We start from the raw sequence: 17,591 nt of genomic DNA on the forward strand, positions 1-17,591 counted from the left end.
ATTTTCTCCAACCTGACATTAGATAGCTAACAAACAATTGGAATAAGTAAGACTTAAAATTATATTTACCTGATTCTCTTGTACGAACATGGGTCCATCCACTAGATACTGATCCTCCTTCATGTGAGGCAACCACCCTATAAAGGTATTCTTCAAAGAATAGAGAGAAGTATAGAGGAGGGGGGGAAAACAGAAAGAAAAATAAAAACCACACCACCCTGAACTTGGTAATACATTAATACAGAATGGAAAAAAAATTATGTATTTCATTTAAGGACCCAACATGTTACCTGTAAATGGTTGTAGACCACTCTCATAAACACTCTGCTCTTTTCCTCGGTATACTAGGATGGAGTCATTTCCCCTGCAGTTAACAGCACTGTCAGTTGATAGGCATCCATCCAGATTGACTCTGACAGCACTGCTGGACACAGATGCCAAGTTAACGACAGCACCTCGTGTAAATTTAACATCCTTCATGCAACCACCGAAACCTAGCAAACAGTAAGGGATTAGTATCACATAAAGAGCCTCAGTCATTAATTAAGAATCACTTTTGTTCCTTTCAGTCCTGTATTTTCAGCGTTAAAGACTGTAATGTGCGTATGTTGACTTCCAGCACGGCATTCTGTCCCCACTTTCAAGATACCAAGCTGGTAAAAATTCCTGGTATTCTGGTGTTGGGTTCCTGCCTTACTGAACTATACTTTTATTGTTATCAATCCCATCCTGCAAGGAAATAGCTTTCTGTTTTTTCTTCTGTCACTTCTCTCTTTCAAATTACTACCATAAAAGCAATTCTGAGTTTGAAAATCAGCTTTCTGCTGCTTGCTAATATTTTGTCAATATACATACTTCCTCAAACTAAGAGGACTATGTAGATTAAAAACATAATTGACTTCAGGACATCATGGAAGTGTATCAGTTTTTCCTAATGGGAATATAACTGGTATGCTGTTTACAAACATACTCTAAAACCGTAACCTCAAACTGTTCATTTATGAGGGAAAAAAACCCTTAATTTTATATTTATTTCTATATATACTTATAATATTATTTCTGTGTGTGAAACTTTCCTATCAACATTACAAATATGTTAAATTAGTTACTTGCAGTAAAATCAACGCTAAAAAATTCAGAATGCAGTTAAAATTTCTATATACTCCTATGACTTAATTTACAAATAAATTAACAAAGTCATAAAAAATAGTTCTCAAATCTGAGTACAGCGATCAGTGTTTAACATAAAACGAAAGTAAGCACTAACCAAACTGAAGACTTCAATTCATTGAAGAATTATCTTCGTAAATTAAAAATCAGCCTCTCTCAGATCAGTGCTCCTTTTAACCTTTGTGAAAGCACCGTATTTACACCTTATGTACTTTTATTGTCTTTATTACTGCAACATGGCAGATCACAGTAACACCTGCCTTAGCTACCTGATCTGAGAACCTAATATCCATACATAGTTCATTCAAAAAGAAAGGAACACTGAAGTTAGACACCCATTTTGAATAACCCTCTAAAACACCTCCTCTCTCTATTGTGTCTAAATTCCACAATGCTAGAAATTTAGACAAACTGCTCCTTAAAATTAATACATCCTAATTTAAGCCTAACTCCTACTCCACAGTGATCTGCTAAATTTCTTAGGCGGTTTGTGGCAGAGGAAAGAATTAGTCCCAGTCTGCACGGGCATCTAAATCATCAGACAAAATGAACAGTTTAGTTTGTGATAAGATGCATACCTATTGTAATATATTCTTTCTAGCATCTTTTTAGCTGCATTTATCACCGTTTGAAGATTTCTGATCTTGCTTACCCTCAGGTAGCTGCTAAATAATGACAGCGCAAATTTTCACAAATATTCCTGCTAGCTCCCTTCCATCTTGCCCTCTCAGGAGGGCATGTGATGGGTCATGCAAAGGCCCTTTACTCTTAAAGTTATAACTAACATGGAGGTGGGAGGAGGATATTTATCCCATACTTGCTGTGAGGAAAGCAATATTCCTTTATTCAAAATTAACTACCAAGCAGCCATGAACTGAGAAAACCTTTTGTAAGTATTATTAAAGTGGGAGGGTCTCCGTATTTTATTATCACACCACTGCATCATTATAGTCCTAAATAAAAGTATGCTTAAAAGCTGTAATGACTAAACTCACTTATCTAAATCTACATCTAGAAACACACAAGAATATTTTTATCTTGAAACACTCTGAACATAAATACACAGCCACCATCTTATTTTGCAGCATGAGGAGGAGGCTTGGTGAAAAAAGTAGTGTTTATTGATGTGCCTCAACTCGCACTTCAGATATTCACTCTAGACTTTATTTTGCCCTAGATTCTTTGATCACAGATCTCTTTGCTGCAGGATCTGTGAACACATCCACTCACGAGGCTGTACCATCTGCTACTAGGCAACACTGACACAGTACCACCGGCTAGCTCTTTCGGGCCATAAATATTATGCACCCAGACCTGGAGGAAGATTATAATATATGCGATACCTACAGCTGGAGGAATACTTAAAACTATATTTTAGAGCTATCTGTCAATGCCAGTGCATGGATTTGGTGCAAACTATTCCACAGTACTGAAGCTGTGAAATCACAAGGCTTCAGTGCAGCTCTTCAGAGCTTACTTGAATGCATGCATTCAACGTGAGTTCATGCATTCAACGCCACTTACTCCCCACTAATCACTTCCTGACAGCTACTTATTTGCCCACAGTATCTGAAAAATACACCATGACCGATGAATAGATTTGTAAATAATGAAAAAACATACCCAAACTGTAAACAGAGCTAACAGACACCTCACGTGTCATACAGTAGATCCCTTTGTGGAGGCCACTAGTATCAGGCTGTAATTAATGCTCCTCTCTTTTGCCTAGAATTTTGACCAGAACAGAAGGATCACAGTGATAGCTAAAAACATGACCGCTTCCCCTTCTTCTGATAACATGGAAAACATCACAGTAACAGCCAAAATCCAAATTCACGGGTTTATACTCAATTTTTTAGACCAGAATCAGTACCACCTAAAAAAGGGCTAATAAACTGTCAACTATTCTTCCATGTGGCAGCATCCAGCCTCCTTACAGTGATTTAAGCTATGTTTACAGTCTTCTACTGGTTTTGTATTCCAGATCTGCAGATCACAAATAGATAACACGAAACAAATTTATCTAAATTGGCTTTCTCTGAAGATTTGAGAACTTCTGTTTGGGCATCTCAGATGACTATTTGCTACTCTCCAGTTCCTCTCCTATTAGTTAGATTGTTTCAGATATCAATGGGTTGGAAGAATTTTTATAGCATTACAGAGGAACCAGGACTAAGTAAAGCTAGATGGGTAGGAATAACTGGTAGCTAAAGAAGCAATGGGTGGGAGGAAAAAAATCATGTTACATATTCATGAATTTACACTATCATCAGGAAAATGTCCACCTTGTACATTACACCAGTTTTTGAAAAAATGTATCTTCCTCTTGGTGTCATCTTACCTTGTTCTAAGCCCAACTCTTTACAAAAATTCTGAACCTCAGGTGGGATTCCTCCTATGTAGACGGGTGAGTTTACTTTCAGCTCCCGAACACGGGGTTCAAGCATCTGCTCTCTCAGTTCATTCATACTTGCTGAAACTACAGAGCCCTCCTTATTCACAGTGACTTCGTTCCACTTTCCATCACAATAAGACAGTCCTATCCAGAGATCCACTTGTGTAAAGACAATGCCCGTTTTTAAAAAGATGTTTAATATTCCACTTTTCAGTTCAATCTATATATTTTAAACAAGAAAAAAAGATTTTGAAGAAGACATCACATACGCAGCAACAACAGACAGTTATTTTACAAAAATCATCAAGGGAGTCAACAAACAAGATCAATGAACAATGAATGTTTATGTTCAGGATAGCAGAAATTACAATAAAATTGTTTACACAAAACATGCAAAATATAGTGCGTAGGAATGTAGGAAAATATAATCTGGTTTTTTTGACAACTGACTGGCACTAATGTAACTAAATAAAAAGAAAAGAGTGAATCGGGACTGTTTTGCTTTTTTTTGAGAATGAGAAAACATTATTTTATCTATCAACTCATTTTTTAGAAGAATGTAACAAGATAATAAGGAAATGAAATGTCAGACTTGATTAAGGTCTTTTTAATTGGCTGGTGAACTCAATTTCAATTTTTTCCAGCATACATTGATTCTTACATTCATACATTTTGTCCTTATTCTTCTAAATCTTGTAAAAACATAATTGGTTTTGTATGTGCTTTTTGAGATAAATTTTACTTAAATTTTTCACTCCAGAAGTTTCCAAATGCTTTACTACAAGACTCTTTATGCCAGCTGAATGGAACACCAGTGGGCTGAGGCTGTAAATTGACATGTATAAAGCACTAAACATATAGGTGTTGAACCGGTAGTTGAAAAATATGGATACATAACACATAGGTGATGAACGGATAGTTGAAAAATATGGATACGTTCAAAAAAAAGGCATTACTGTTCCCATGCCAAAATCTTATTAAGTTAAATAAACCCTACAGATTTAATATAAATGCTTATCACCAATGTACACAAACTGACGTTTTTAGGTTACGGATAACATTACAGTATTTGTAATTGGATTAGATTTCCTTAACAGGGACCCCAACTGAAGAAAGAACTCAACGGTTGAGATGTCACAGGCAATACAGGTCCTGTTCCAGAGTGGGTCCATACTTTTTCCCATTTCCAGGAGTTCAGAGACCTTCATAGCTAAGGACTCTACAATCCAAGTGAAGGACTGATCATAGCATCAATGCTGACGAGTATAGCTTGAAAAAGCAGTCCATTGGACAAGTCACCATTCTCCTTCACTGATGAGAATTAATATGGAGCACACTGTGCTGGTGTGAAGAAAGCATTCAGCTACATGACTACAGTAATATGCCAGCAAGTCTGCCAGACGTGGAAACTGGAGAGAGGGCATGGTGTTTGACAGAGGGTCACTACTCAGCACATCCCTCTTCCAATTTGCTCATCTCGGCATAGTCTTAGAGCAGGCAGTGAATAATGCTTGTGCTTTTTGCGTTGACCTAAACTGACATTTAGAAAGCCCAAGTGCAGCTAAAGATAGAGGACCACTGTTCACTTTGAACTGTTCTACATGGTGAAGTTAAAAAAAAAAAAGAAAAACTGAAGTCCTGCATAGATCTATCATTCTCTCTGTATTGAGCATAGGCTGAGAAAAACAACAGATAAATTGTTTCCTTCAGATAAAATTCTAGGACCACTTAATGAGCTTGATTGTTAATCTGTCTTTGGAAAATATATTATTACTTTAAAACAAAAACGGATGAAGATCATCTTATTCCGCCAGACATCTCAGTTACCACCTCTCAACAGAACAAGAGCATTGTATCACAGCTCTAAACCTGAGCAGGTTCTCAGTTTAATGCATAAAAGCATACTTGCTTTTCAGAATATGGGGTAAAAATATTAATACTATTCCCTCTGCACACAATTCTTATTTTGATATACCTGAGCCTGTCAGGTTGGAATTAGGAAAGCCAAAGCTTAGCCACAATCTGGAAGAGTAATTATGGCTTCATGTCCTTTGAACTGGGAAGTCTTTCTGAGATTCAGGAATACAAGCAGGGATAAGCAACGGACTTCAAAAGAACTTGGCAATGACAGTCAGTCTGTGAGCCCTTTGAAAGAAAAAGTACGTGGTGTTGATGTTGATCCATTCTTTCCAGTTTCAAGGTTAAATCAATGAGGTTAAAGAGATGTTCTGTACTGGTACTGGCCCTGTCCAGACCTGCCAGCCAGAGAGCTGAGGCCCAAAACAGACCCCTGAATAGCCTACTCAGAATCAGTCACTCTAATGGAAAGGGAATCGGAATCTCTTCCTGACACCAGAGAGAAATCACTAGTGACCAACAGGAATATCACCTTCACAAGTCCCACATGAGTACTAGTCACTTCTTTGCTAATAAAAAAAGATTTCCAATTTGAGTTCTCAAAACACTCATTTCACACCCCTCCTTAGTTCCATCACAGCTAATGCTTTCATCTTGGATGCTGGTTATTTTACTTCATGCAGCTATTCAACAGTGCGATTCTTTTGCAAAAAAAAAAAAAGTTCCTGCAGGTCTTCTTTCTTTGCAGCTTTGCAGAAGCAAATCAGCTACAATGTTGTGGAGCTGGTGCCAGTGTTGCACATAAGATTAACAGTGCTTGGGCTTTTGCTGCTCTTCTAAGAGCTCAGCATCAAAATCAGTAATGCAGATTCTATCAGCAGTCACAGTACCTTCTTTCAGTCACAGACTCATGAGGAAACACGTGCCAGAGTGAGAGCTAGTGCTTCATGCTAGTTTACCTGGTCACAGTTTGCTCATAATTATTATGCCTGGATCCAAAGAGAATCAGATTGACCTCTCTGGCTTGAGTTAATTTTCAGGGCATGGAAGAAGTGACCTTTACACACAGCACCTTTCTAGGTCATAATTTTGTCTTGGGCAGAAGACAAGACAGTCTTCAGCTGTTGGTAGCAGGCCAGCCGTGTGTCTTGCTATAACCATTCCAAAACTATAAAGCTAATAAGAGAGCTGTGACCTATGCAAAGGGAAGGGTCAGGGAATATAGTCTTACAACGGCACTCAGGATAAGCGGTATAGCTTCTAATCTGTTTTGCAGTTGAAGTGTCTCCTGACCAAAGCTCCTAACAAAGACATCATAGCTCATGCGCAACATGCTACACACCTCATTTTCACTTTCTATTAACCTTTTTTTGTGAGCTCAAGTGTACGGAAAAACCTTCTGTCATCATTATGTTTGTGCAGAACACAAAGCTGTGAGGGCTGGAAAAGCATGTGTATACCCATCCTCTCTAAAATTCCTCATCTTAAAGCTATGGAAATGTTGAGGTCAGGAGTAAAGTGAGATAAAAAAAAATTACTTGACTTAGGTCAGATGCTAAGAAAAAAATCTAATCACAGTTTTCAGCTAAAAACTATATAAATATAAAACTGCTAAAATTCTGGAAGTATGAATAGAGAAGGAAAGTGTTTTGTTTAACTACTTCATGCTTTTTGACTCCATTTCAATTTAGTTAAGTTCCCTTCCTCCTTTACAGTCAGAATCTATTTTCTCATATTTCTGTCGGTCTTTCGCAGAGCAAGAGAAAGGAAAAAAGATCATACACTGAAAGAATCTCCAGAAGAACCCAAACCCCATGCTTGTCCCTGTGAATACTGTTCATGTAAATAGTGCACCTGAACTGTGAATTACACACAAGTCTTTTCAGGATGGTACAGCAGGGTATGCATAGGATCTTATGCTATTAGCGCATGATTTTGGTCATTACTTGAGGCTAAAACTGAAGTAATAACATGTAATTAGCAAGACTTGTTATTGGAACTCATAATTTTTTTAACTAGGGCTGCTTGAAAAAGAGGAAAGTATCAGGTCTAGCAGAATTCAAAACCTAGGAAAAAATGATGTGCTGGAAAAGTCAGTAATATAAAAAGTAAATACAGAGTAAGTTATAGCTGACCTGAATAGGAGAAAAATATATTTACATGTTTTAGGTCAGAAGTTTAAAAGAAAAGGGACATTAGATATAATGCCATGCAATAAAACAGGCTGTGACATGACAGCCATTAGCAAAACAGCTCTATATTAATAAATAAATGAATGAAAACCAATAAAAATGCAGAAAGGGCAGATAGGGTCATAAAGAGTAACAATCAAAACTCTAAATGTAAATCATTGCTTCTTGGACCAACTGAAGAGATATTACTCACAATGTAATCCTCTGTAATAACTACTAGTTGGTGCTAGTAACTATAGTTTGACCCACTAAGCAATGGTGACCAGTCTAAATACATTCAGAATTCTTGGGGGAAGAAAAACATGAAATTCCAGAGCCATGTAACTAATTTAAAAAAAAAAAATTAAAAACTACTACTAACACATTGAACCTTAAATAAAATATTTGAAAAGATGGAAGCACAAATACTTCTGGGCACAAACCAGTCTTACTTAAGACACCAAACTGAATGTTCATAGGCATTGTCTGTCAAATTTGCCTAATACAGGATTTGTGCAGCTTCCTCTACAGTGTTGGGAAAAGCGACAGGGATGAGATGGGCTTAAGCTGGACCACTAATTTCCATCTGTATGTTTCAAATCAGAATGAAGAAATCAAACTGATTATAAAAACATATATATACATTAAAGAGAAAGGCTTACTAGGATACAGGACAATTTCCGTCACAAACTTTCTGATTTACAATTTTACTAATTTTGTTCTAATGCAAGAACTGGGAAATTGGGTGACTCTATACATTCCCAGGAATGAAGCAAAAGCTTTTAATATACATCTTTTATTCTCCTTTCTAATCATTTTTAATTCAGCAAAAAGAATAAATCTGCTTTTCATATATTGAAAGCTTTCTTATTTATGATATAAATAACACAGATAACTTCTTCTGAGCACTAGCTGGAGTCTTCTGGCTCCCCTTACACTTTGACATGCCCAGCATTTCAAACAAGTAAACCACAAAAAAACCTTCTGGTTTGAAATTTCATTAAGAGCTGGACATATCTTAGCAGACAAAACTCACAGGTCAAATCTTAACATAGTTATTTGTATTTCTGAACTTACTGCAAGATAATCTGGGCCGTCTTTATTGTAAACAAACAAAAGCAATCCATTCAGTTGATCTGTTCTAAATTTGAACGAGATCTCAAACTCCAGCCCACCACTGAAAACACTTGAATGCAGTTCCAGGAACCCTTGAAAGAAAGTGAATACATGCATAAGTTAATCAAATGTATAAATAAATAGGTTCAAGAAACTAAAAGCAAGATTCTAGGTGCTAGTGCCTACTCTGACATGAAACACTTGGGTTTCAAGATTAAGGTTTACCACTTTATTGTTCACACATTTGTAAAGGACAGTTATCTATAACGTACTGCATCAAACCAGACTGGTGCAATGTCCTAAATTTTGCTACCAGGCATATTTTTGATACATTATAGGCATCTGTGTCTCTTCAAAAGTGAAACTTCACCTTTCACGTGCATATCAAATCTGCATACAGTTACAACAGCACTACCTGTCTGTGCATGCAATTCCTCTTTCATGCGATAGTCTTCTGTAAACCCAGAAACCAAATTTTAAACCATCTAAGATTAATCTTATATAACTAAAACTGCTTTGAAAAGCAGGTCACTGCAGTACTTTTGATACAATCATCTTTTATATCTCGAGAATATACTTGGCTAGTGCAATAGTACAGCAAACTACCTTTGCCAAGAAAATGTGCTCCTTCAGAGAGGACAATGGGGCATCCTTCCCAAATATGATAGACGTTGTTTTGCTCTTCAGCATCCTGCCAGTTCAAAGATTCCCAGTTTTCATAGGGAGTATGTAATTTTTTCAAAAATATCTCACTGAGACACCCCACAAATCCTTTCTGGACAATCATCTTCATCCCTGTAAAAAAATAAAAGTTTTTTAAGCCAATCACCTACAACCAAACACAGGGATTAATTTATGTTTTATACATGATCACCCTATCATATACGTCCATGTGTGTATTGATAACCAGCCATCAGTCACTTCATAAAGTTGGTCTCCCAGCCAAGTCAAGATTTCTGAATGGGTCTAGTGACTAAAGAAAGTAGCTGCTGCTACGTAGCTAGAAATCATTGAAGTCTTCGAGATTTTGCATACAGATACTTTCAAATCAACAGCATAAATCTACTCCATGAAGATTCCAAGGAATTTTTTTCAGGTTTACCCTCTTTAAACAAAACAATAACGCACATATTTCTGGTTTTAGTAAAGTGACAGAGAAGGAAAGAGGGAATTGGGCTCTAGTGTCCCTCATATCAAATTATCAACTAGATTTCACATCCTTACCTATGGTGGAAACACAAACTTAACAAACAATTTTGCTTTTCGGTTAATATGAAAAAAACAAGAGCCTGGATATGAATCCAGTGAGAACAGCTGGTTGTATACTATTTTTTTTTATGCAGTCACCCCTCTGTTCCCTGATGGCAGAATAAACACTCAGCATATATATCAAGTTCATATATGAAAACATATGTTTATTGATTCTTCTGGAAGCCAGCTACAATCCAGCTCCACATAAATACAACTGTAGAATACAGATATATCCATAGACCATGGAGTTCAATGCAACAATCCCTGAAGAATACAAACTCGCACCAAAAAAGGTCAGTGTTGTATCCCTGCATGCAGGTGGGATGCACAACCCTGTGTTTAAACTAATAAAAACAATTTGTATGTGCATTTTGGAAAATAATTTGGGAATCTATAAACTAAAACATACCCGTAAGTTCCACATGCATACCAGTTCTGTGCATAAAATTCATTACAATGTACACAGACCTCATACACTGTTTTACTGCTGATGAAATCAGCTATATAAATGTTGCAATCTAACCTGAAAGGTAAAATTCGAGAAACATACTTATTTTCGATTAAAACAACTATGTAAATAATTAGGCAAATTAAGTAATGTCCTTATGTTTCTGACACAATGTCAATACAGCCTACAGCACTGGAAAAGCAGTTAAGTCAGTGCCACTGTATAGGATTCGTTATATCACAGTCATACTCACCTACATCCTTTCTTACAATAGTATAACCCTGTGGAAGTCCTCCAACAAAAACTCCGGTGTTCTCTCCAATAATGGTGCTGCCACTAGTAGCTAAGGAGGAACCTGGACAAAATAGGTTATTAGGCTTGTGTTCAATGCTTTCAAGAATTTTCAATCCAATAACAGAATATCAGTGTTTGATAAAAGCTGCTAATGTAATAGAATATCCTAATACTTTTCCATACATATCCAGGAAATATTTACAGCTCTGTTTTACAGAATATCATCAACACAACCATAGATTCACAAGCACAAAAAGACAAACTCCTCCCACTTAGTATTATCAAAGATTCACAGCAGACAGATCCCTCAGATGCACAGACAAAACAGTAGCGATTTTGTCAGAAAATTGAGTGATTTTTTGCTGTGTGGATGAATAAAGGTAGTTGAAAAGTGAGCAATACCCTGAGTGATACCAAAATAATAAAGCAAAATGGAACTGAAGTTATTACCTGTGTATTGACCATCCACTGTGATGTTGCCCAGTGCTTGAATCCGTGTAGCAATTATTTGGTGCCAACTGTTATCATTGTACTCCTTCCCACCATCATTAGTCGGAGTGACTGCTACAGCAGATCCCTTTTATTAACAGAAGAATCTGATTTAGAATGTTATGATGGCAAGATTTAGAATTACACCTTACTGTTTATAACACACCGTGGTACACAACACACAAAAAAAGACAGAAGTCCTTTATTTAACTTCTTTTAGAATACTGAAAGATGTTTAGGACTGATTTCCCCACTAAATTAACCTTCTCAAGTAATAAATGAGAGATCAAGGATCCAGTTCAGTTTCAATTAAAAATAGAAAACCTTATGTAGTTCCCCTGATAAAGACAAGGATGAGGCAGAAATTATTGAGGGTCATGTCACTCAGATTTTGAGTTTTGGTTTTTTTACTTATATATTAATTAAGTCTCTGTTTAACTACTTCATGGATTGCTGTGGGTTTGAAGTTTATGGCCATGACTCAATATTCCATCTGCAGAAAGCAACTGTATATCAGGATTGCTGAGTGCAGCACCTACCTACAGGAAGAGACCCCCAAAAATGTATTTGTAGGACAGTGTATATGTTCTGTCTCTGTTAACGTGGCATCAAGAGGACTTGAATTTTTAGGCGAGAGTATAATACACTTAGGAAGGAAAAGGTCATACCAAGAGATTTAGAAAAAAGAAAAACAAAACAAACAAAACAAGGTAGTTATTGAAGATGTTTGCACTGTCCAAGGGATGTCTGTAAAAGCGTTTTGAAATTTAACTAGAATTTTTACCTGGTTTTGTTAAAAAAAAATTATGAGGGGGTGGAATTTAGAGACATCCATGACAAAATACAGAAAAATCTTTTCTGAATTACTCAGCAAGAGGAACATAACAGATGCAGTTGTCAAACCAGGTCTCAAGACTGTAAACAACCAAAGTATCTCATACATTCTTATAATGATGCAATAAAAATAAAATTAATGTATTTCAAGAATTTTCACGAGATCTATATCCAAATAATCTTCTAATTTCCCAACAATTCCTGTAATATTGTATCAAGATTTTATATTGTACTTAAACCATCTGGAAACTCAAAGTTATTCTGCTGAATTCACAGAATAGAGTTGTCCTATGTATCAGGCATATGAATGGAAAAACATTTCTTTGCATAGCCACTACATAACATTAAAGAACCGCAACATCTGCAGTTGCTTTACAGCTTAAGACAGGCTTCAAAAAAACAATTTCCAAAAAAACATGTAAAAAAGAAAAATAAAAGTTTCCTTATAATTTGGGGGTCTATCTTGTTACTTTGCAGTAGCAAAACAGATAGTTCAGAATTTTGGGTTTTTTCCCCAGATCTTCTAGTACTTTCTGGCTCAAGGACCTTTAGAGTTATGCATATGAAGAAAACCTGTTGACAAAAACAACCACCTATTGTGATTAATACTAAAAACCTCTTGTTAAAATTTAGTATTCTACCTTTAGTAATGTGCATCACTTAGAAATTGCTTGTCAGCATACAGAATTACAGTCACAGTGTACATTTCACAGTACATTTTGAATTGCAGACTGCCATTGTGTCTGCTAGGTATGAAAATATGATACGTACATATGAACCTGATTACAAAAAAAAAATCCCTAATAAATGTTTACAGCATGTTTCCTACTCCACTCAGCCAACATCTTGTTACTGAGGCAGTCTGTACAGCAGTCCTCTGTCCCACGATAACAATACAAAGCTATATATCCTTACATACTAATGTGCACTTTTTCATATACTATTTTTTATTGTCTTCTCTCCTATTTCAACATTTTAATATTTTACAAACACACATTTCATTATCGCAGTTTAATAATTAAAACCAGAACTGGTGTCATGCCCAATTAATGTGCCCTGGTAGCATGCCCATTAGTTTTTCCATTAGTGAATTCAACAATACTAATGGGATTACTAGCATGGGATGCTAATTGGGCGTGACATAAGAAACTGGCTTACTTCTTAGCATACCCTTGCTAATGATGAAATTAATGAGCATTTTATTAAATGCTGTCTCATCAAAGTGTACTTAGTTAGCGTTAAAATTGTTACAAACGATGCTGCATTCTAAAGATCAGGTGCCTGAATAAGTGGTTCTTCATATTATGTTTGGCAACAGTCTAGAGCATTAACAGTTTTACACACCAGAAACCACACTTCTTTGTAACCAGTTCAGTCTGGGACCACACAACTATATGTGCTAACCTGTGCTTAATTTCAGGGAAAAAAAAACAAACAAAAAACAATATTCAGGGTACCGCATACATCACATCAGAGGGCTCTGTACGGCGCTTTATCCAGAACCATCTGAGTGACTACGCAATCACATTCAAATATCCTGTTGTGAAATGGCTTGTTATGCATTTTGGAAATCACACACAGGGAACCAAATCTGGATTAGTCTGCCAAGCCATACAACAAGTCTTAATTTTTAGTAGCCCACAGGCAGTAATAACTAAATAAATACCATTCTCTGTGGCTATTCATGCTGATGTTTACATTCACAAAAATACATAGAAACATCACAAACACGGATCTTCAAAGATACTGTCTAGGTGCCAAAGACTAAATGTAACTGTACTTCTCCCAGTCAAGTTTTTAATGCCCAAACTCCTTCCACAGCAAAGGTGAACAAGTACTGAAATTCTGCCAATGCCAAGCAGTAAGGTGTAGTTGGGATTCACAGCTCGGTGTTCTCAGTCCTCTTTTTTTTTTTTTTTCCTGGGAGTAACAGTCACCCTCAGACTGTGCCTACTACTTCAGCTTCTACACAAACCACAGGCAACGACAAAAGTATCTGGTGTTCCTCTCTTTTTACTGTAAAATTTAGCAAATGGATCATCTTTTTGGCAGAGTTGAATTCAGTTCCCTCCATATTGCGAGAAGAATCCCAATACTCTATCCACAGACTGTCCTAATTACTAAGGAAAAAGATTCTCCAGATTGGCCTTGAATTTCCACTGTTAGTGATTTCACTTTGTATAAAATATTCAGTGCTTCCCTGGGAAAAAGATATAATAAATGACCTGTGGCCACTGAAAGATAACTACAAATTTAGCTAGGGTTGATTGTGTGATTTAGGGGCGGATGTAAAGGCATTATGATGAGAAGAAAATCCACAGACAGTTGAAGGCTTGCAGGCACACTGAGTTTGGAGGAAGGCCTATGGAACAATTTGATTATGCAGACAAGACTGAGAAAGACATCTGTTAGGAAAAAAACCTCATGCTTCCTGGACCATGAGTAGAAACGTCTGAAGAATGACATGAAAACAATTAGGAAGGCAAAAAGAGCAGCTAGACAACACAAAAGGGAGACAAAAGAGATGGTCGGAAAATAGCTAAATGAATGGTGGTGCACATAACATTGAGAAAAGTATGAATGGACAGGAAGAAAAGGATTTGTAATTAACACTTGGAGAAGGAAGAAGTTAGGCTGCTGAAGACTCCCCATGAAGGAGACTTGGCAAGACTATCCCCAGAGCAGATATAACAAAGAGAAAACTTGATGCTGATCACAAGCAAAGATACATACCAGAATCCTGAAAGGGACTAAGGGTAAAAATGATTAGCCTATGACAGGACACAACTGGAAGGGCGCACAGTATATGGCACCACACTGCTATAGATAAAAAGCAGCAGACACACAGTTGTCATCAAAATGAACTTTTGCAATTTTTAGAGAAGAGCACAAAGGCAGAGCCATAAATACTTATCATATATGCCACAAGGATAATTGGAGAAAACAATGCATATAACCTGGCTAAGAAACCACGTTATGTCAATAAGTAGTAATTAAAGCATTTGCACACTAACACAAACTGCAATGCACAAATGAAGGATTAAGAAATGCTGCTGCAGAATATGACACCTGACATTCTAGAAGAGCAATAGCAAGTGATGGCAAAAAGAAAAAGGAAAAAAAACCCACAAAAACCAGAAACAAAGGTAAATATAGTAAAGTAGCACAGCATATTAAGAATACAGAAGACTTAAAAAAACTTCTGTGAAAATTTGGTTATCAAAATTTTTCAAAGAACACTACCAGAAATATATTAAAGTAGGCCACAGTACCCTACTTCTGAATATGAGAATGGACATGAATCTCTTCCACATTATTAATGAGAAATAAGAAAGCATTAGCTTTCAAGATAGTAAATCAAATGTTAAGACCTACACTATTCCTGAATGCCTTGAATGATAGATTTATTTTTTTTCTATAAACAGTCACTGAAGCAGTAACATAGGCTATTTTAGACTTTACAGGAAGAGGACATAACATGGAAGTGATGATCCTAAAAACCAGCATGAGACAGAGTTGCGAGATTCAAATGAAAAAAATAAACGATACATTTAGAAACTAGCAATTTGTTACAAATCAAGGTAGTAACTATTGAAAATATTAGCTGAACTGAGAAGCTCTAGGCACTGAACATGGATGACACCTGCATTTTTTACAGTTAAGAGACAGGGGAAAAAAGAGGCGGGGGGGGGGGGGGATGGGTGGGAAGGGAATGTAAAACCAACCAACCAAAAAAAGCCCCAAATCAGCTACTCTCCCATCCATCCCCCTTCCTCCACATCCTCCAACTACTGTGAATCCCAACAAATGCAACACAAATGCATCGTCTTCTAGGGAATGAGTCCAACCTAGCTGATGTGAAGCTACTTCAGAAGGAGCAAATCTCCAAGGAGAGCTAGGAATACTATTTAAAGCACTAAAATGCTAGTGGAAAGATATCCACTCCCATTAAAACAACCCCCTCCCCCCCAAAAAAAAATAATCAAACCATTACACCTAGAAAGATTTCACAAAAGTAATAAAAATTCCTTTTCAGTTAAGTGAAGGTGTAAGTGTAAGATAAAAACAGAACTAGTACCTATTAAAATGTGGGTGACAGCAACATTAACAACAGCGTTAAGCATGCTCCCAAAAATAGGAGTACACACTGATTCAGTTTACAACAAGGAAAAGAAGATAAAGCCTTTGTGTAAATACCGTGGAAATAACAGAAATTTACATCTTGGGGTCCAAAACAGATTTAATGTTTTATAGCATAGCTATCACATGCACAGTAGCCTCTGCGCAGCATCGTGCCTCCTCTAACAGATTCTCCAAAGCTGAAGAGGATCTTTGCTGCTGCACAACACCTCCGCACGTCACAGCGCACCAGTGCCTGGACCATAGCAGCGCTCAGGAAGCAAAGGTTTACAACGGGTCATCAAATCTCTGAACCCCCACCGTTTTATCCTGCTAAGCATTTCTGTTCAACCCCCCGAAGCAGTAGACACAACACCAATCACATAATTAGACGCCGAGTTGTGACAGAAGATCTGGCTGACACAGCAAGCAGACCTTCCAGCAGCAGTTGAGGCAGCAGTAGTAACCTTACGAAAAGGATGCAGATATATGGATAAATATGATACCACATTCTGCCGATATCGTTAGAAAATCCGATAATTACTTGCAGTTCCCTGCATATTTATGAAATACAAGCAAGTCTGTAATGTTTTTTTTATTCCATGAGGAGATCCAGTTTTGGGGTGCAGAGAAAACAGCATACACCCAAGGAGAAACGCAAGGAATATGGCCTTATTTTTAATTTTGTGGAATCAATTTGATATTTCCCTCATTATTTATGTTTTTGCTACAGTCATGATTACTAGAAGAGAGAGACTAGATGTATGACATTAATGGCAACACACTGATTACAGTAAGAAAAGACAAAGTCTCTAAAATGCGAGGTTTCAAAACAATTGACTAAAAATATATAACCTTTATTTCCTAAGTTGAAATACTAGTTCTGCCCATTTTTGAGATCTTGGTACTTAAAACTGTAGTAGTGTTTGGTGGTACTGACAAAAAAAAACCCAACGCATAAAAATGCAAAAATAAAGTCCTGAATTGTGGCAAATGCAACAAAAAAAATGAGCAAAGCTTTAGTGTTTCAGTGTCTTTCCCTAAAATCTCCACTTAACGAAGGGTTATGAGAAGCAAATTAACTTGTGCCAAATAAATAAATAAATAAAAGTTAAGTATGTACAGTACTGAAATAAATAATATAAGCTATTTTTATAGGATCCTGTCTTTTTTTGTACCTGTGGATCAAAAAGAAAGTAAGGACGCCCACTCCTCAGTTGAAGTGCAATGTATTCCTCCTGATTCCCAGGTGATGCAGAGAAAAAAATCAAACCATCAGGTTCCTGGGTTCTAAATTTCACTTTAATACCTGGTTAGAAAAAGCAAGTAGATGGTTAATGCCAAAAGTGATTCTTATGCGTTCTAACAAAAATCATAAACAAAAAGTTGTTTTAAAAACAGCAGTAACATGGCAAACCAAAATCACAGAAGTTTTGTTCCCCCGAAC

The 17,591-nt window shown here is 36.7% G+C and overlaps 1 protein-coding gene across 1 annotated transcript in view; it reads right to left on the reverse strand.

Annotated features, from left to right (window-relative positions):
- The window catches only part of USH2A (usherin), a 390,912-nt gene that overhangs the window by 231,871 nt on the left and 141,450 nt on the right, over positions 1–17,591 (reverse strand). Inside the window, exons 21-28 of the mRNA XM_037405643.1 lie at positions 17,323–17,453; positions 11,153–11,279; positions 10,662–10,763; positions 9,316–9,504; positions 8,671–8,801; positions 3,512–3,785; positions 291–494; positions 70–150 (exon numbers count right to left, since the gene is read on the reverse strand). Of these exons, the coding sequence (XP_037261540.1) occupies positions 70–150; positions 291–494; positions 3,512–3,785; positions 8,671–8,801; positions 9,316–9,504; positions 10,662–10,763; positions 11,153–11,279; positions 17,323–17,453 (1,239 nt within the window). The remainder of the gene's footprint in view (positions 1–69; positions 151–290; positions 495–3,511; positions 3,786–8,670; positions 8,802–9,315; positions 9,505–10,661; positions 10,764–11,152; positions 11,280–17,322; positions 17,454–17,591) is intronic.

This window comes from Falco rusticolus, chromosome 12, assembly GCF_015220075.1.
Source record: "Falco rusticolus isolate bFalRus1 chromosome 12, bFalRus1.pri, whole genome shotgun sequence".
In the NCBI taxonomy this organism is placed as follows: Eukaryota; Metazoa; Chordata; class Aves; order Falconiformes; family Falconidae; genus Falco; species Falco rusticolus.